Source organism: Triticum urartu, chromosome 7 (genome assembly GCF_003073215.2).
Source record: "Triticum urartu cultivar G1812 chromosome 7, Tu2.1, whole genome shotgun sequence".
Taxonomy (NCBI): domain Eukaryota; kingdom Viridiplantae; phylum Streptophyta; class Magnoliopsida; order Poales; family Poaceae; genus Triticum; species Triticum urartu.
The window spans coordinates 2979257-2998385 of NC_053028.1; the positions used below are offsets into that span (position 1 = coordinate 2979257).

Genomic DNA, 19129 nt, shown 5'->3' on the forward strand with positions numbered 1-19129 from the left:
GTGTAATTAGACAATTGTAAAACTTCAAGTCTATTGTGAGGACGAAGGGCCTCTAATATTCCTTCTGCATTAGTATCTACATTACATCCAATTTGTGTCCTATAAGAAGGTTCACATTTCCAATTGAGTGATAAACATTTCAAATTATGCTTGGCGAACATATTGCCTTCTTTAGCATTATTTGCACTATGCACTTTTCTTAGCTCAGTCAAAGAAAGAGCACCACAAAGATTCAAATCTTACAATTGATCAATGCCACGACCCGCATCACTATCAATGACATAATTCGTCAATGTTTGTAGAGAAGTCAACTGACCAATACCTTGTGGCATACGCTCCAAACGATGACATCCAAGGAGGAAGATGTGCCGAAGACTTCTCATAGATCTCATGCCTTCTGGCAATTTCTTTAGGTATTCACAACTATTGAGCTTCAATGTTTGCAAGCTGTACAACATGGTAATGGCTTCAGGCAGCGCAGATACATAAGAGTCAGAACAATCTAGGTAGCGAAGATGCTTCAAATTCGTCAAATATGGCCTGATATAGCATGTTTTCAATGCTCGTAAGGATATGAATTTTGACTTGCCCATAGCCCCCCTTCGAACTAATATTGTGCGGGGCCGGGGAGCAAGAATTTTCTGCATGGTCGCAATAGTATGATCATGCACATAATCAAGTGACAGATGTCGAACTTCGTGTTGTAATGAATTGACATATGTGGACTCTTGCGGAATTTGTTGCCATGAAGATTCTTGCAGAATAGAGCAATCATTTCCACTTACGGAGTCAGCAAGATCATGCATGAGATCATGCATCTTGTAAGTGGTTGGCATGTAGATGAACTCATTATATTCATCTCGAAATCCGGAGAGCAGATTATTTTGAATATCACCATCTTGAATGAAACATCTCCAAACTAGTAGATCAAAAATTTGTTGGCCTCTTGTTTCTGATGGAACAAAATCATTTGCCATCCATAGGTGGATTAACATGTCTTTATCCATGATGCTACCCTTGGGGAAAATAGCACAAAAGGAAAAGCATATTTTTTCTTCTGATTTCAAGTGATCATAGCTCAGTTGTAGCGCAGGTACAATCCTAGTTGTGAGAATATCATTTTTCCAGACATCACTATCCAGAACAGAAAACCACTGACTGTGATCCTTCAAATGAAGTAACGTTGCGATGGTCTTGATAGCAAGAGGCAACCCCTTACACTTGTGTACAATACTCTTAGCCACTGAAATAATTTCTTCTGTCTTTTCCACTGTCCTTCCAAATGCATTCGTATGAAAAAGCTCCCATGATTGATCCTCTTTTAAAAGTGATATATGATGTGTAGGAAGTGTGCCCATAATAGAAGCAACTTGCTCGCTACGGCATGTCACAATTATAGCACTACCGGGGCCAGCATCTGAGCACAACAATGATAGCATGTCTTTCCACTTTTGTCCATCTTCATTCCAAACATCATCAAGCACTAGGAGGTACATTTTCTTGCCCAACACTTCATGAAGTTTCTTCTGCAGTGCCTCCATTTCGGTCAAGTCACACTTGTTCATCGTGGCTACTTGTATTATAGATCGGATTATTTCATCGATAACAAATTTGTTAGAGACACAAACCCATATGACCAACTCAAAATGATGCATAACTCGTTGGTCATTGTGCACAAGTTGAGCAAGTGTGGTTTTACCAATCCCCCCCATACCTACTATGGGGAGCACCATAATAGTATTATCATCATTATTGTTATTGATGTTAGAGTGCTCGAGCAATATCTTCACCACTAGTTCCTTCTCATCTTCTTTGCCAACAATCTCTGAGTTATCAACATGAGAGTTTGTTCGCGGATGAATAACGGTTGGTGCCTCGGTATTTTGTAGGAAGTGGAAAGTGTTCATCTCCGCGACCAGTTCATCTATGATTTTAAGGGCATCCTTCATCTTCCCACTCATTGAAAGACGGAAAACAATCGGACTATTGACACTGAAATAACTCAACACCTGAAACGGAAAGATATAAATTGAAATAAAAAGGCTTATGTTTCCAAATTAAAACCCTAAGCTGAAAATAGAACCAAACAACAGAAATAGAATTGTCAAGTAGTCCTATTAAGGGTTTTTGTTACCGCTCAGTGTATTCAGTACAGCGGGGTTACCGTGTTTCCCTCTACCATACGAGAAACATACAAGCTGACCCAAAAGAATCTTTTGTTTTTGAAATTTTGAATTTGCATGCATAGTTAACTAACCTGGAAACTTTTACATAACATCCAAGCAACGATGGTGGCAGGCGTGCCCCTCCTAAGCATGCAACACAAAGGTCTTGTGTTCGATTCCCCATGACAGGCGCAAAGAACTAAAACCAATGCGACACAAGCGATTTTCTAACTAATATGAGCACAATTCATATTTGTACCTCGCCCAGATAAATTTGAAGTTGAATTTCGTTGGAAAATTTTGAAAGGTAGTCGCTCGGTGTTTTCGTGTAACCGTGCCCCCTCCCATCCGCCTAAATTTTTGGGATTCGCTACCCAAAACCTTGATCCCATTTCAACCTCAAACTCTATTTAAAATACAATAGCGTCACGCCAATTCAATTTAAACTTCCAAACAGATCCTCAACTAAAATTGAAGGGCTTCCATTTCCAAAGCCAGTCGGTCCGGAAGAAGGTAGGACAAACCTTGCGTGCGGTTGAGTGGCTGCGGATCTGGGCAGCACGGCGGCGCAGCACCTCGTAGCGGAAGGCATCAAGGACGTCATCGGCTTGGTAAGCCGCGGTCTTGAGGTCCTTGATCCACTGGCGGATGGCAGGGTTGGTGCGGCTCTTGTCTTCAGCATCGAGCAGGATGCACTGGACGGCAGCAAGGTGGCGCTCCAGCTTCCGGCGGGCCTTGTCCAGCCCCCACGCCCTCAGCAGCTCGCGCACCATCGCATCGCCAGCCTTGGCCGCCACGCTGCCCAACAGCGGTATCAGCAGGGGAACCATGTCGCGCCGGTGTGGAGGCGAACCAGCGTTGAGAGAAATTAGGTCATGACTGGAGAGGCAGCTGTCATGTCGCCATTGGAGGGTTGCTAGCCAGCCTAGCCTAGGTATGTACGTCCAGCATGTTAGAAACATGCTAGGGCGTCCACTACGAGGCTAGCATTCCAACGCGGAAGGCGCGCCTCCATTGTTTCCTCCGCGCGGATCCATACAAAGCCGGCCGGGTTTTCATTTCCAAGCTGGTTGTCGTTTGGCCCAATGCTATGGCTTCACGTAATCTTGAAACTCCATCTCTCCGTTCATAGCGAGGCGTATATATCGAACTCCATCTCTTCGCTGCATGCTCCTTTCGTCCGATGAAGAGTGTACATTTGACTTTAAAATTTATCCACAAAAGAGTCTACTTTTATCTTTTCAAAGCACTTTAAAGTAGAAAAAAATGTTTCTCTCTCATCACACGGTAACCAAGACCAATAACATTCTACACATGGTCTTCTTCATTTCTACATGCGCTTATCTTATTGGGGGTTGAGTAATTAAAGATTAGAGAGATGGTAGTTTGCACCTTTCAAATGCATTTTTTACTCGACGTCATAATTTGTCCTAAAATTTCTATATGTACACTTTTCATCGGAGGGAGGGAGTAATTAAGTTCATCTTTTTCTCTGCTAATAATTAAGTTTCGTTATTATGTTATTATGAATATCTTATATAGGCATTCAATTATCTATACAATGATTTTTACTTTTTTTTAGAACGAAGACGCCAGGAGCGTCCGGCTTTAAATTAATAAAGCCCATAGCGAACAGGCAGAGTGTCATACGGACATACTTAACACCAACAACATAAACGCTACGGCGAAGCGAGAAACGATAGTCTAGTAAGGGTGCAAACGCCGGACTACGAGAAGATTACAAGGCCGAAGCCCATGAATATAAGCACGCAGGCTCGCTAGAACAAAATAGATACCGCACCCTCAGGTAGGTATCGCCGGCTCCCTAGCCGCCAGAAACACTTGGTTATGAACTTAATACTTGAAGATACATGTTGGATAGCGATCTTAGGTTGGAGTATTAGTTGTATATGCAGTTGGATAACGGTCTACATATCACGAACGTAATGTCTATATGAGATTATACCATCGATGATCATAGTCATAAATATAAATATTGCAATTTAATCAATGTCCAGTCGTAATGTGTTCATCACACTACACTTTTATGGTTGAAGAGATACCAGTAGTGAACCTATGGCTCTGAGGGTCTATCTTCTTATACTGAAAACTTTACAAAAGTAGTATTTCTGTGTTGACCATTTTTTAATGTACCTATCAATTCTTACCATACCGTGCAATCTAATGTTGTAACTTGCAAGAAAAGAAGCTAGACAACGCTTTCGATGTGTTGAAGACAAGTTTGTCTTGTGTTTTTTGTGCAAGCACCAATGACTCTGTTTACTGGAAAAAAAACTCATTCTGGTTCAATAAAACATTGATTCTGTACGGAGGGAAATACTTATTGCTATGTCGTTACCTCACCATTATACTTGGATTAATTGAAAAGAAAAAGAGATAAAGAAGGACCCTACCGGGGAGAATCCGCGCCCACGGATATCGAACATACCGGAGGCATTCAAAACTGTGTGCTCTTCCTAGGATTAATTTAAGCCAGCCCATCTGTCGGAGGACGCGTCACAGTCCCAAGAACAATGATCGTTTAGTTGCTTAATAACGAACGGTTCCTTGTCATGAATTTCTTTTTCCTTTTTTTAGCGAAACCAAATGTCTTATAACCACTACGTAACTGGCAAAACGTCCTTGTCATGATGCTTGTTTATCTATGGCCTAGCTTCTGTTGCACAGAAGAAAGTGGTGGTGGGTGATCCATAAGTAAACCAACCTCGTCGCAAGTAAACAAAAAGTGGTACGCATGCAGTGGCGGAGCGAGCACCCAGCGACCCTGGGCAGTTGCCCGGGCTCGCTGGCACCCCGACGGCAACAGTGGTGGTACCACAATACGTGATACTTCTCGATACGGAGTGTATTTACTCAGGCAAAACTGGATTAGGCCTCCTTCACAGCCCAGCCCAGTTATTTACTAGAACGTCCCGATCACTCCAGCCCACTAGAAAAAAAAGAATACCATCGATCGCTTCGCTCCAGCCCACGAGGCAACAGGGAATACCATCGATCGCTCCAGAATCCAGACAGTTCTCGGCTTCTCCCGTACTCGCGTCTCTTCGGTTTCTCCCAAGTGCGGCAGGGGCTTGAAGGCGAGGCGGCGATCTAGGGCTGGGCGAGCGGCAGGCCGACGGCGAGCCGGCAGTGGCCACGGTCGTCCCTTCCTTTGTCCCTTCCTCTCCTGAAGGCTGGGACTAGGGGCAGTTGCTTTCCTTCGACTTCCGGTAAGATCGCATACTTAATAACTGATTTGGGTTGAGATATTGATGTACTTAGGGCTTATTTAGGAACTTTTGATTGGGGACGATTATGACCAAAGTCCAAAGAGAAAATCTATTTGTTAGCTGCTGGAAACTACAGAAACTGTAAGTTCATTAGACTGACAAACTAGTATGCAGGTTGCAGACTCTTTCTTCTAGTAATTTTAAGAAATATTTCACCGATTTCACTTTGGCAACATCAAGAAATACTTGATAATCTGATACATGTAGTTGATGCAAGTAGCTTTGTTATTGTACTGTACTACTGTACTATGAACTTGTGATTAACCCATATTCTTATTTGTGTAAAAACTAACTTCAGATTTTTTACTCACTAAATTTCAGAGATGAGGAGGTTTTTGGTTAAGAGAGCAAGGACTGAAAATATGAATGATGTGCAACCTGAAGTAGAAGTAGAGCAAAGGACTGAAAATGTGAATGATGCGCAGCCTGAAATAGAAGTAGAGCCACCAGCGCCTAACGTTGCCAATGAATTTAATCCAAATGCGATTGAGCGCGATCCGGGAAAGAGGAAACAAATTTGTGAGTATCCTCCTGATATTCAAGACCAAGTGAGGAGAGCATATATATTGAAGGGTCCAATGCAACCAGATTTGAATAAATACCATCGTACTGAATTTGGAAGTTCGCGTTCCTCAAGAGCATTTTCCAAATCTTGGTATAAAAGGTACGACTGGATAGAATACAGTGAGTGGAAGAATGCAGCTTATTGTTTTTATTGTTTTCTCTTTAAGCAACCCGGAAGGGCTGAGCACTTTGGTTATGAAGTCTTCACCAAAGAAGGATTTACAGATTGGAAGCATGCATCTAAAGGCTTCAAAGATCATATTGGTGGTCATGGTAGTAAGCACGACTCTTGCGTCAAGCATTATGATGATTATAATAATCAAAGACAAAGTGTGGCAAGTAACTTTGCTAGATCAAGCAAGGAATCAGAAGAAATGTATAAGATTCGTTAACTTGTTCTGTAAGTTGTTCAAGATATCTCATTGCACAAGGCTTGGCATTCCGTGGACATGATGAATCAGCTACTTCTCTAAACAAGGGAAACTTTAGAGAGATGATAGATTTGGAAAAAACTAAGAATGAACAAGTCAGAGATGCTTTTAACCGTGGTGGCAGAAATTGCACAATGACATCTGGTGACATTCAAAAGGAGCTTGCAATGTGTTGTGCACATGAAGTTAGAAAGAAGATCATGGCAGAGCTTGGTGACAAACAATTCTCGGTGCTTATTGATGAATCACGTGATATATCTGTGAAAGAGCAAATGGCTGTGATGTTGAGGTTAGTAGTTTCACTTTTATTTTGTTGTTTGTTTGTCATTTATTCTCTATGCAACCAACTGACATTATTGTGTTTTCCTATAGGTTTTTGAATGACAAAGGGAGGGTTGTGGAAAGATTCCTTGCTTTGCATCTGTTGGAAATATGCCCTAGAGGCAATACTAAATAAGTTATTATTATATTTCCTTGTTCATGATAATCGTTTATTATCCATGCTATAATTGTATTGATAGGAAACTCAGATACATGTGTGGATACATAGACAACACCATGTCCCTAGTAAGCCTCTAGTTGACTAGCTCGTTGATCAATAGATGGTTACGGTTTCCTGACCATGGACATTGGATGTCGTTGATAACGGGATCACATCATTAGGAGAATGATGTGATGGACAAGACCCAATCCTAAGCCTAGCACAAGATCATGTAGTTCGTATGCTAAAGCTTTTCTAATGTCAAGTATCATTTCCTTAGACCATAAGATTGTGCAACTCCCGGATACCGTAGGAGTGCTTTGGGTGTACCAAACGTCACAACGTAACTGGGTGACTATAAATGTGCACTACGGGTATCTCCAAAAGTGTCTGTTGGGTTGGCACGAATCGAGACTGGGATTTGTCACTCCGTGTAAACGGAGAGGTATCTCTAGGCCCACTCGGTAGGACATCATCATAATGTGCACAATGTGATTAAGGAGTTGATCACGGGATGATGTGTTACGGAACGAGTAAAGAGACTTGCCGGTAACGAGATTGAACAAGGTATCGGGATACCGACGATCGAATCTCGGGCAAGTATCGTACCGATAGACAAAGGGAATTGAATACGGGATTGATTAAGTCCTTGACATCGTGGTTCATCCGATGAGATCATCGTGGAACATGTGGGAGCCAACATGGGTATCCAGATCCCGCTGTTGGTTATTGACCGGAGAACGTCTCGGTCATGTCTGCATGTCTCCCGAACCCGTAGGGTCTACACACTTAAGGTTCGATGACGCTAGGGTTATGAAGGAAGTTTGTATGTGGTTACCGAATGTTGTTCGGAGTCCCGGATGAGATCCCGGACGTCACGAGGAGCTCTGGAATGGTCCGGAGGTAAAGATTTATATATGGGAAGTCCTGTTTTGGTCACCGGAAGAGTTTCGGGGTTTATCGGTAACATACCGGGACCACCGGGAGGGTCCCGGGGGTCCACCAAGTGGGGCCACCTGCCCCGGGGGGCCACTTGGACTGTGGGGAGTGTTCCTTGGCCTACATGGGCCAAGGGCACCAGCCCCACTAAGGCCCATGCGCCTAAGAGATGGAGAGGGGGCAAACCCTAATGGGATATGGGCCTTAGGGCCCATATTGGTGCGCCTCCCTCTCCCATCCCCTCTTGGCCGCCACCCCTTGGCCATCTAGGGCTGCCGCCCCCCCTAGGGGTGGGAACCCTAGAGGGGGCGCCGCCCCTCCCCTTCCCTATATATATTGAGGCATTGGGCTGCCCAGAACACACGCGATTCGATCTCTCGTTGGTGCAGCCCTGCATCTCTCTCTCCTTCCTCTTCTGTGGTGCTTGGCGAAGCCCTGCAGGATTGCCACGCTCCTCCATCACCACCACGCCGTTGTGCTGCTGCTGGATGGAGTCTTCCTCAACCTCTCCCTCTCTCCTTGCTGGATCAAGGCGTGGGAGACGTCACCGGGCTGCACGTGTGTTGAACGCGGAGGTGCCGTGCGTTCGGCACTTGGTCATCGGTGATTTGGATCACGACGAGTACGACTCCATCAACCCCGTTCACTTGAATGCTTCCGCTTAGCGATCTACAAGGGTATGTAGATGCACTCTCCTTCCCCTCGTTGCTGGTCTCTCCATAGATAGATCTTGGTGACACGTAGGAAAATTTTGAATTTCTGCTACGTTCCGCAACAGTGGCATCATGAGCTAGGTCTATTGCGTAGATTCTATGCACGAGTAGAACACAAAGTAGTTGTGGGCGTTGATTTTGTTCAATATGCTTGCCGTTACTAGTCTTATCTTGATTCGGTGGCATCGTGGGATGAAGCGGCCCGGACCGACCTTACACGTACTCTTACGTGAGACAGGTTCCACCGACTGACATGCACTAGTTGCATAAGGTGGCTAGCGGGTGTCTGTCTCTCCTACTTTAGTCGGATCGGATTCGATGAAAAGGGTCCTTATGAAGGGTAAATAGCAATTGGCATATCACGTTGTGGTCTTTGCGTAGGTAAGAAACGTTCTTGCTAGAAACCCATAGCAGCCACGTAAAAACATGCAAACAACAATTAGAGGACGTCTAACTTGTTTTTGCAGGGTATGCTATGTGATGTGATATGGCCAAAAGGATGTGATGAATGATATATGTGATGTATGAGATTGATCATGTTCTTGTAATAGAAATCACGACTTGCATGTCGATGAGTATGACAACCGGCAGGAGCCATAGGAGTTGTCTTAATTTATTCATGACCTACGTGTCAACATAAACGTCATGTAATTACTTTACTTTATTGCTAACCGTTAGCTGTAGTAGTAGAAGTAATAGATGACGTGACAACTTCATGGAGACACAATGATGGAGATCATGATGATGGAGATCATGGTGTCATGCCGGTGACAAGATGATCATGGAGCCCCAAGATGGAGATCAAAGGAGCTATATGATATTGGCCATATTATGTCACTATTATTTGATTGCATGTGATGTTTATCATGTTTATACATCTTGTTTACTTAGAACGACGGTAGTAAATAAGATGATCCCTCATTAAAATTTCAAGAAGTGTTCTCCCCTAACTGTGCACCATTGCTACAGTTCGTCGTTTCTAAGCACGCCGTGATGATCGGGTGTGATCGATCCTTACGTTCACATACAACGGGTGTTGACGAGCCTAGCATGTACAGACATGGCCTCGGAACACATGCAAACACTTAGGTTGACTTGACGAGCCTAGCATGTACAGGCATGGCCTCGGAACACAGAAGACCGAAAGGTCGAGCATGAGTCGTATGGTAGATACGATCAACATGAAGATGTTCACCGACGTTGGCTAGTCCGTCTCACGTGATGATCGGACACAGCCTAGTTGACTCGGATCATGTAATCACTTAGATGACTAGAGGGATGTCTATCTGAGTGGGAGTTCATAAGATGAACTTAATTATCCTGAACATAGTCAAAAGATCTTCGCAGATTATGTCGTAGCTCGCGCTTCAGTTCTACTGTTTAGATATGTTCCTAGAGAAAATTTAGTTGAAAGTTGATAGTAGCAATTATGCGGACTAGGTCCGTAAACTGAGGATTGTCCTCATTGCTTCTTAGAAGGCTTATGTCCTTAATGCACCGCTCAGTGTGCTGAACCTCGAACGTTGTCTGTGGATGTTGCAAACATCTGACATACACGTTTTGATAACTACGTGATAGTTCAGTTAAACGGTTTAGAGTTGAGGCACCGAAGACGTTTTGATACGTCACGAAACATATGAGATGTTTCGAGGGCTGAAATTGGAATTTCAGGCTCGTGCCCATGTCAAGAGGTATAAGACCTCCGACGATTTTCTTAGCCTGCAAACTAAGGGAGAAAAGCTCAATTGTTGAGCTTGTGCTCAGATTGTCTGAGTACAACAATCACTTGAATCGAGTGGGAGTTGATCTTCCAGATGAAATAGTGATGGTTCTCCAAAGTCATTACCACCAAGCTGCTTGAGCTTCGTGATGAAATATAATATATCAGGGACATATATGATGATCCTTGAGATATTCGCAATGTTTGACACCACAAAAGTAGAAATCAAGAAGGAGCATCAATTGTTGATGGTTGGTGAAACCACTAGTTTCAAGAAGGGCAAGGGCAAGAAGGGATACTTCATGAAACGGCAATTCAGCTGCTGCTCTAGTGAAGAAACCCAAGGTTAAACCCAAACCCGAGACTAAGTGCTTCTGTAATAAGGGGAACAGCCACTGGAGCAGAATTACCCTAGATACTTGGTAGATGAGAAGGCTGGCAAGGTCGATAGAAGTATATTGGATATACATTGTGTTGATGTGTACTTTACTAGTACTCCTAGTAGCACCAGGGTATTAGATACCGGTTCAGGTTGCTAAGTGTTAGTAACTCGAAACAAAAGGCTACAGAATAAACGGAGACTAGCTAAAGGTGAGCTGACGATATGTGTTGGAAGTGTTTCCAATGTTGATATGATCAAGCATCACACGCTCCCTCTACCATCGAGATTGGTGTTTGCGTTGAGCATAGACATGATTGGATTATGTCTATCGCAATACGGTTATTCATTTAAGGAGAATAATGGTTACTTTGTTTATTTGAATAATACCTTCAATGGTCTTACACCTAAAATGAATGGTTTATTGAATCTCGATCGTAGTGATACACATGTTCATGCCAAAAGATAGTAATGATAGTACCACCTACTTGTGGCACAGCCACGTAAGTCATATCGGTATAAAACGCATGAAGAAGCTCCATGTTGATGGATCTTTGGACTCACTCATTTTTGAAAAAGTTTGAGACATGAGAACCATGTCTATTGGTGTGTATGCATGAAGAAACTCCATGCAAATGGACCGTTTGGACTCACTTGATTTTGAATCACTTGAGGCATGCAAATCATACCACATGGGTAAGATGACTGAAAGCCTCGGTTTCAGTAAAATGGAACTAGAAAGCAAATTGTTGGAAGTAATACATTTTGATGTGTGCAGTCCAATGAGTGCTGAGGCATGTAGTGGATATCGTTATGTTCTTTCTTCACAGATGATTTGAGTAGATGTTGAGTACATTTACTTGATGAATCACTAGTCTGAATTATTGAAAGGTTCAAGTAATTTCAGTGTGAAGTTGAAAGATCGTCGTGACAAGAGGATAAAAGATCTATGATATGATCATAGAGATGAATATCTGAATTACGAGTTTGGCACAGAATTAAGACATTGTGGAAATTGTTTCACAACTAATACAGCCTGGAACACCATAGTGTGATGGTGTGTTCGAACATCATAACTGCACCCTATTGGATATGGTGCATACCATGATGTCTCTTATCGAATTACCACAATAGTTTATGGGTTAAGCATTAGAGACAACCACATTCACTTTAAATAGGGCACCACGTAATGACACCGTATGAACTATGGTTTAGAGAAACCTAAGCTGTCATTTCTTAAAAGTTTCGGGCTGCGACGCTTATGTGGAAAAGTTTCAGGCCGATAAGCTCGAACCCAAAGCGGATAAATGCATCTTCATAGGACAACCCAAAACATTTGGGTATACCTCCTGTCTCAGATTCGAAAGCAATAAGGGATTGTTTCTAGAATCGGGTCCTTTCTCGAGGAAAAGTTTCTCTCGAAAGAATTGAGTGGGAGGATGGTGGAGACTTGATGAGGTTATTAAACCGTCTCTTCAACTAGTGTGTGGCAGGGCACAGGAAGTTGTTCCTGTGGCACCTACACCAATTGAAGTGGAAGCTTATGATAGTGATCATGAAACTTCGGATCAAGTCACTCCCAAACCTCGTGGGATGACAAGGATGCGTACTACTTCAGAGTGGTACGTAATCCTGTCTTGGAAGTCATGTTGCTAGACAACAATGAACCTACGAGCTATGGAGAAGCGATGGTGGGCCTGGATTCCGATAAATGGCTTGAGACCATATAATCCGAGAGAGGATCCATGTATGAAAACAAAGTGTAGACTTTGGAAGAACTACTTGATGGTCGTAAGGCTGTTGAGTGTAGATGGATTTTAAAAGGAAGACGGACAATGATGGTAAATGTCACCATTAAGAAAGCTCGACTTGTCGTTAACATGTTTTCTGACAAGTTCAAGGAGTTGACTACGGTGAGATTTTCTCACTCGTAGCGATGCTAAGAGTCTGTTGGAATTATATTAGCAGTCACTGCATTATTTATGAAATCTTGCAGATGGGATGTCAAAACATTGTTTCCTCGACGATTTTCTTGAGGAAAGGTTGTATGTGATACAACCGGAAGGTTTTGTCAATCCTGAAAGATGCTAATAAGTATGCAAAGCTCCAGCAATCCTTCTAAGGACTGGAGTAAGCATCTCGGAGTTGGAATGTATGCTTTGATGATGATCAAAGATTTTGGGTGTACACAAAGTTTATGAGAAACTTGTATTTCCAAAGAGGTGAGTGGGAGCACTATAGAATTTCTGATGAGTATATGTTGTTGACATATTATGGATCAGAAATGATGTAGAATTTCTGTAAAGCATATAGGGTTATTTGGAAAGTGTTTTTCAATGGAAAGCCTGGATTAAGCTACTTGAACATTGAGCATCAAGATCTATAAGGATAGATCAAAACGCTTAATAGTACTTTCAAATGAGCACGTACCTTGACATGATCTTGAAGGTGTTCAAGATGGATCAGTCGAAGAAGGAGTTCTTGCCTGAGTTGTATGGTATGAAGTTAAAGAGTTAAAGCTCGACCACGGCAGAAGAAAGAGGAAGGACGAAGGTCGTCCCCTATGCTTTTATCATAGGCTCTCTACAGTATGCTATGCTGTGTACCGCACCTGAAGTGTGCCTTGCCATGAGTCAGTCAAGGGGTACAAGAGTGATCCAAGAATGTATCACAGGACAGCGGTCAAAGTTATCCTTAGTAACTAGTAGACTAAGGAATTTTCTCGATTATGGAGGTGGTAAAAGAGTTCGTCGTAAAGGGTTACGCCGATGCAAACTTTGACACTAATCCAGATTATTCTGAGTAGTAAACTGGATTCGTATAGTAGAACAGTTATTTGGAATAGCTCCAAATGTAGCGTAGTAGTTGCATCTACAAAATGACATAAGAAATTTGTGAAGTACATACGGATCTGAAAGATTCAGACCCGTTGACTAAAACCTCTCTCACAAGCAAAACATGATCAAACCCAGAACTCATCGAGTGTTAATCACATGGTAAATGTGAACTAGATTATTGACTCTAGTAAACTCTTTGGGTGTTAGTCACATGGGGATGTGACCTTGAGTGTTAATCACATATCGATGTGAACTAGATTTTTGACTCTAGTGCAAGTGGGAGACTGTTGGAAATATGCCCTAGAGGCAATAATAAATAAGTTATTATTATATTTCCTTGTTCATGATAATCTTTTATTATCCATGCTATAATTGTATTGATAGGAAACTCAGATACATGTGTGGATACATAGACAACACCATGTCCCTAGTAAGCCTCTAGTTGACTAGCTCGTTGATCAATAGATGGTTACGGTTTCCTGACCATGGACATTGGATGTCGTTAATAACGGGATCACATCATTAGGAGAATGATGTGATGGACAAGACCCAATCCTAAGCCTAGCACAAGATCATGTAGTTCGTATGCTAAAGCTTTTCTAATGTCAAGTATCATTTCCTTAGACCATGAGATTGTGCAACTCCCGGATACCGTAGGAGTGCTTTGGGTGTACCAAACGTCACAACGTAACTGGGTGACTATAAAGGTGCACTACAGGTATCTCCAAAAGTGTCTGTTGGGTTGGCACGAATCGAGACTGGGATTTGTCACTCCGTGTAAACGGAGAGGTATCTCTGGGCCCACTCGGTAGGACATCATCATAATGTGCACAATGTGATCAAGGAGTTGATCACGGGATGATGTGTTACGGAACGAGTAAAGAGACTTGCCGGTAACGAGATTGAACAAGGTATCGGGATACCAACGATCGAATCTCGGGCAAGTATCGTACCGATAGACAAAGGGAATTGAATACGGGATTGATTAAGTCCTTGACATCGTGGTTCATCCGATGAGATCATCGTGGAACATGTGGGAGCCAACATGGGTATCCAGATCCCGCTGTTGGTTATTGACCGGAGAACGTCTCGGTCATGTCTGCATGTCTCCCGAACCCGTAGGGTCTACACACTTAAGGTTCGATGACGCTAGGGTTATAAAGGAAGTTTGTATGTGGTTACCAAATGTTGTTCGGAGTCCCGGATGAGATCCCGGACGTCACGAGGAGCTCTGGAATGGTCCGGAGGTAAAGATTTATATATGGGAAGTCCTGTTTTGGTCACCGGAAGAGTTTCGGGGTTTATCGGTAACGTACCGGGACCACCGGGAGGGTCCCGGGGGTCCACCAAGTGGGGCCACCTGCCCCGGGGGGCCACATGGGCTGTAGGGAGTGTTCCTTGGCTACATGGGCCAAGGGCACCAGCCCCACTAAGGCCCATGCGCCTAAGAGATGGAGAGAGGGGCAAACCCTAATGGGATATGGGCCTTAGGGCCCATATTGGTGCGCCTCCCTCTCCCATCCCCTCTTGGCCGCCCCCTTGGCCATCTAGGGCTGCCGCCCCCCCTAGGGGTGGGAACCCTAGAGGGGGCGCAGCCCCTCCCCTTCCCTATATATATTGAGGCATTGGGCTGCCCAGAACACACGCGATTTCGATCTCTCGTTGGTGCAGCCCTGCATCTCTCTCTCCCTCCTCTTCTTTGGTGCTTGGCGAAGCCCTGCAGGATTGCCACGCTCCTCCACTCACCACCACGCCGTTGTGCTGCTGCTGGATGGAGTCTTCCTCAACCTCTCCCTCTCTCCTTGGTGGATCAAGGCATGGGAGACGTCACCGGGCTGTACGTGTGTTGAACGCGGAGGTGCCGTCCGTTCGGCACTGGTCATCAGTGATTTGGATCACGACGAGTACGACTCCATCAACCCCGTTCACTTGAACGCTTCCGCTTAGCGATCTACAAGGGTATGTAGATGCACTCTCCTTCCCCTCGTTGCTGGTCTCTCCATAGATAGATCTTGGTGACACGTAGGAAAATTTTGAATTTCTGCTACGTTCCCCAACAGCATCATGTCAAAGATACGACGTCCAAGTCACTAAAGGATGCTCTTTATGGCATTCTTGATCATTATAAGTTATCAATTCCAAGGATATTTACAGAAAAAGATCATAGATGAAAACCCCTATGCTTTCTATGTTCATTGCTATGCTCACCGTCTGCAATTGGTCGTCGTGTCTGTTGCTAGTAGTTGCTCATCTATTCATGATTTCTTTGAGTACATCTCCTTGATTGTGACTACAACAACAACATCTTGCAAGAGAAGGGATGCATTGACCGAGGCACAACACCAAGATATTCTGGATAGACTTGAGAGTGGTGAGATATCTACTGGAAGGGGCTTGCACCAATCATCTACTCTTTCTAGACCGGGGGATACTAGATGGGGTTCACATCATACTACCTTACTGCGTTTGGATCAAATGTGGTCCTCCGTGTTAAAGGTGCTTAGTACAGTTGATGAATATGGACGTGGACCATCTCAAGCAGCAGGTTTGATAGAAAAAATGGAGAGCTTTAAATTTGTTTTCATTCTGAAGCTTATGTTGAAGTTATTTGGCGTCACAAATGAGCTTTCAAAAGTTTTGCAAAGAAAAGATCTCAATATTGTTCTTGCCATGGAATTAGTTAATGATGTCAAGGCTCGGTTGGCAACGTTCAGAGAGAGTGGTCGGGATAATTTATTTGGTGATGTCCAAGAATTTTGTGGTGCTAATAGTATTCTACTACCAAATATGGATGAAGTAATACCAGTTCGTGGTCGTTCAAGGAGAGAAGGGAGAACTGTTACTAATCTTCACCATTACCGTGCAGAGATTTTTTATGTTGCTATTGACAAAATTTGTGTGGAGATGGATCACCGCTTTAGTGAAGAAGCAAATTGTGTGCTTGATTGCTTCTCATGTCTTGACCCCAAGGACTCTTTCTCCAAGTTCAATGTTGATAAACTTGCTCGTCTTGCTGAAATTTATCATGAAGACTTCTCTAATGATGATTGTGAAACAATAAGAGAGCAGCTCCACACTTATATAAGTCAAGTGAAAAGGCATGCTTCTTTTTCTACTTGTAATGATGTTCAAAGTTTGGCCGTGAAGATGGTTGAAACTAAGAAAAATCTGGTATTTCCATTGGTATACAAACTTATTGAGTTGGCTTTGATATTGCCGGTGTCAACTGCATCTGTTGAGAGAGCATTTTCAGCAATGAAGATTATCAAGAATAAATTGCGTAGCAAGATCAACAACGAATGGTTCAACGACTTGATGATATGTTACACCGAGCGGGAGTTATTCAAGTCAGTTGATGATAAAGATATTATTCGAACATTTACAACAATGAAGTCTCGGAAAGGACATTTGCCTCGTGATTTTCTTTAGCACACTATTGGTACGTTCCATCTAACCTTTTCTATTGTTACAAGCTCTCTGTTTTGAATAAATAAACAAATCACAACATTGAATTTTTGTGAATAACAAATCCATTTTCTTATCCTGTAGTGTCTTCTAGGATATATTGATGGTGTCATGGTGAGGATATATTGATGGTGTCATGGTGATTTAGACGGCTACACTTTTGTTGGCAAGATGGCTAGTTTGGCTGATTGGCTCTATGCTTCGGTTTGATTCCATGTCTTTTGTTCTCAAGTCACAACTTCATTTGTTCTCTGAAATGGAATATTGATATATTAGTTCGCTTAAATATTACATTTGTCTGACTGTTATGTTCGTATTTTCACTTCAATATTAATGTGGATTTGTGCTTTGCAAGTTTGATGCATAGTATATATTATCTACCCGGTACGAAATTTTTTATTTGCATGTTAGACATTCAGGCTTAAGTTTGCCCGGGCTTCACAAAAGTTCTGGCTCCGCCCCTGTACGCATGCATGCATGGATGGCTATATATATAGATAGATAGATAGAAGTGTAGATAGATAGATAGATAGAAGTGTATGTAAACCCACGGTGGCTCCCTAACAACAAAGCAATACACGTCCTCCTAGTGGTGAGCATTATGGAGCACTACGTTCTCCTCCTAGTCCTAACGCTACTAGCCCTGTTGGCTTGGCCGGCCACCTCGCGATCGGCTACCCTGCAGCTGCATGCCCATCTCACCCACGTCGACAGTGGCCGCCACCCAAGGTGAGCTGCTCGGGCGGATGGTCGCCCGGTCGAGGGCACGGGCCGCCAAGCTCTGCCCATCCGGTCCTGGCGGCGCGGTGACCGTGCCCGCGGTCAGCAGCTCCGGCGTCATAGGCTCCACCGAGTACCTTATCCACCTCGGCATCGGCACTCCGCGGCCGCAGCACGTGGCGCTGGAGGTGGACACCGGCAGCAACGTCATCTGGACACAGTGCACGCCCTGCTTCAAGTGCTTCGACCAGCGTTTCCCCAAGTTCAACACCTCCGCCTCCGACACCGTCCACGGCGTCGCCTGCTCCAACCAACTCTGCCAAGGCCTTCAGCGGAGCGGCCGCGCGTGCTTCCTCGGCGGCTGTGCCTACCGACTCGTCTACGGCGACAAGTCTGTGTCAATGAGCCAGCTCGCCAAAGACTCCTTCACCTTCCAGCAGGGCAAGGTGGTGCCGGACCTCGCCTTTGGATGTGGCCAGTACACCACCGGCAATTTCTCGTCCAACGAGTCCGGCATCGCCGGCTTCGCCCGCGGGCCATTGTCGCTGCCTGGGCAGCTCCGTGTTGGCAGCTTCTCCTACTGCTTCACCAGCATATTCGAGTCGAGGAGCAGCCCCGTGTTCCTGGGCGCCCCGGACGACGACCTCACAGCGCACGCCACGGGGCCTGTTCTGTCCACTCCCTTCGTACGGGTTCCCGACTCCGATGTCTACTACTACCTCTCTCTCAAAGGCATCACCGTCGGCAAGGTGCGCCTGCCGGTCCCGGAGTCGGCGTTCACGCTCAAGACGGACGGCTCCGGCGGGACGATCATCGACTCAGGCACGGCTATCACCTCCTTCCCACGGGCCGTCTTCCGGATCCTCCGTGAGGCGTTCGTGTCGCAGGTGGCGCTGCCCCATATCCCCTACGACGACGACGGCGGCCCTGGCGAGCTGCAGTGCTTCCAGACGGACTCGGTGCCGGACGCGAGCAAGGTGGCGGTGCCCAAGCTGATCTTGCACCTGGAGGGTGGCGCGGACTGGGAACTGCCACGGGAGAACTACATGGCCAAGCACCCCAACTTGGACGACCAGCTGTGCGTGGTCATAGATTCGGCCGGCGACGACCTCCCGACCATCATCGGCAACTTCCAGCAACAGAACATGCACATCGTCTATGATTTGGCGGGAAACAAGCTGCTCATCGTGCCCGCGCAGTGTCACAACATGTGATCAAGTCACGACTCCACACGTGTTTTTTTTCTGATAAAAGGGCCACATGGCCCCCATTTTCATTAAGAAAATAGAAGTCTAGATACAACCATCACACCACTTTTTTTCATCAGACCTGATGCATCACCTCATCAACTGATAAGCAACCTACATCCTAGACATATAACCATATCTATAGGATGCCAAATCACCCACTACCGGAGAGAGAAAA

General features: G+C 44.5%; 1 protein-coding gene and 2 pseudogenes across 1 annotated transcript in view; 2 read left to right on the plus strand and 1 right to left on the minus strand.

Moving 5' to 3' along the window:
• LOC125525247 (putative disease resistance protein RGA3) overlaps positions 1-2995 on the minus strand; it is a 70257-nt gene extending 67262 nt beyond the window's left edge. The window contains exons 1-4 of the mRNA XM_048690252.1: positions 2936-2995; positions 2690-2899; positions 1792-2009; positions 323-1662 (exon numbers count right to left, since the gene is read on the minus strand). Of these exons, the coding sequence (XP_048546209.1) occupies positions 323-1662; positions 1792-2009; positions 2690-2899; positions 2936-2995 (1828 nt within the window). The remainder of the gene's footprint in view (positions 1-322; positions 1663-1791; positions 2010-2689; positions 2900-2935) is intronic.
• A 2783-nt stretch (positions 2996-5778) lies between these two features.
• LOC125525350 lies at positions 5779-16948 on the plus strand (annotated as a pseudogene).
• A 637-nt stretch (positions 16949-17585) lies between these two features.
• On the plus strand, positions 17586-18922 carry LOC125519699 (annotated as a pseudogene).
• The last annotated feature ends 207 nt before the right edge of the window (positions 18923-19129 follow it).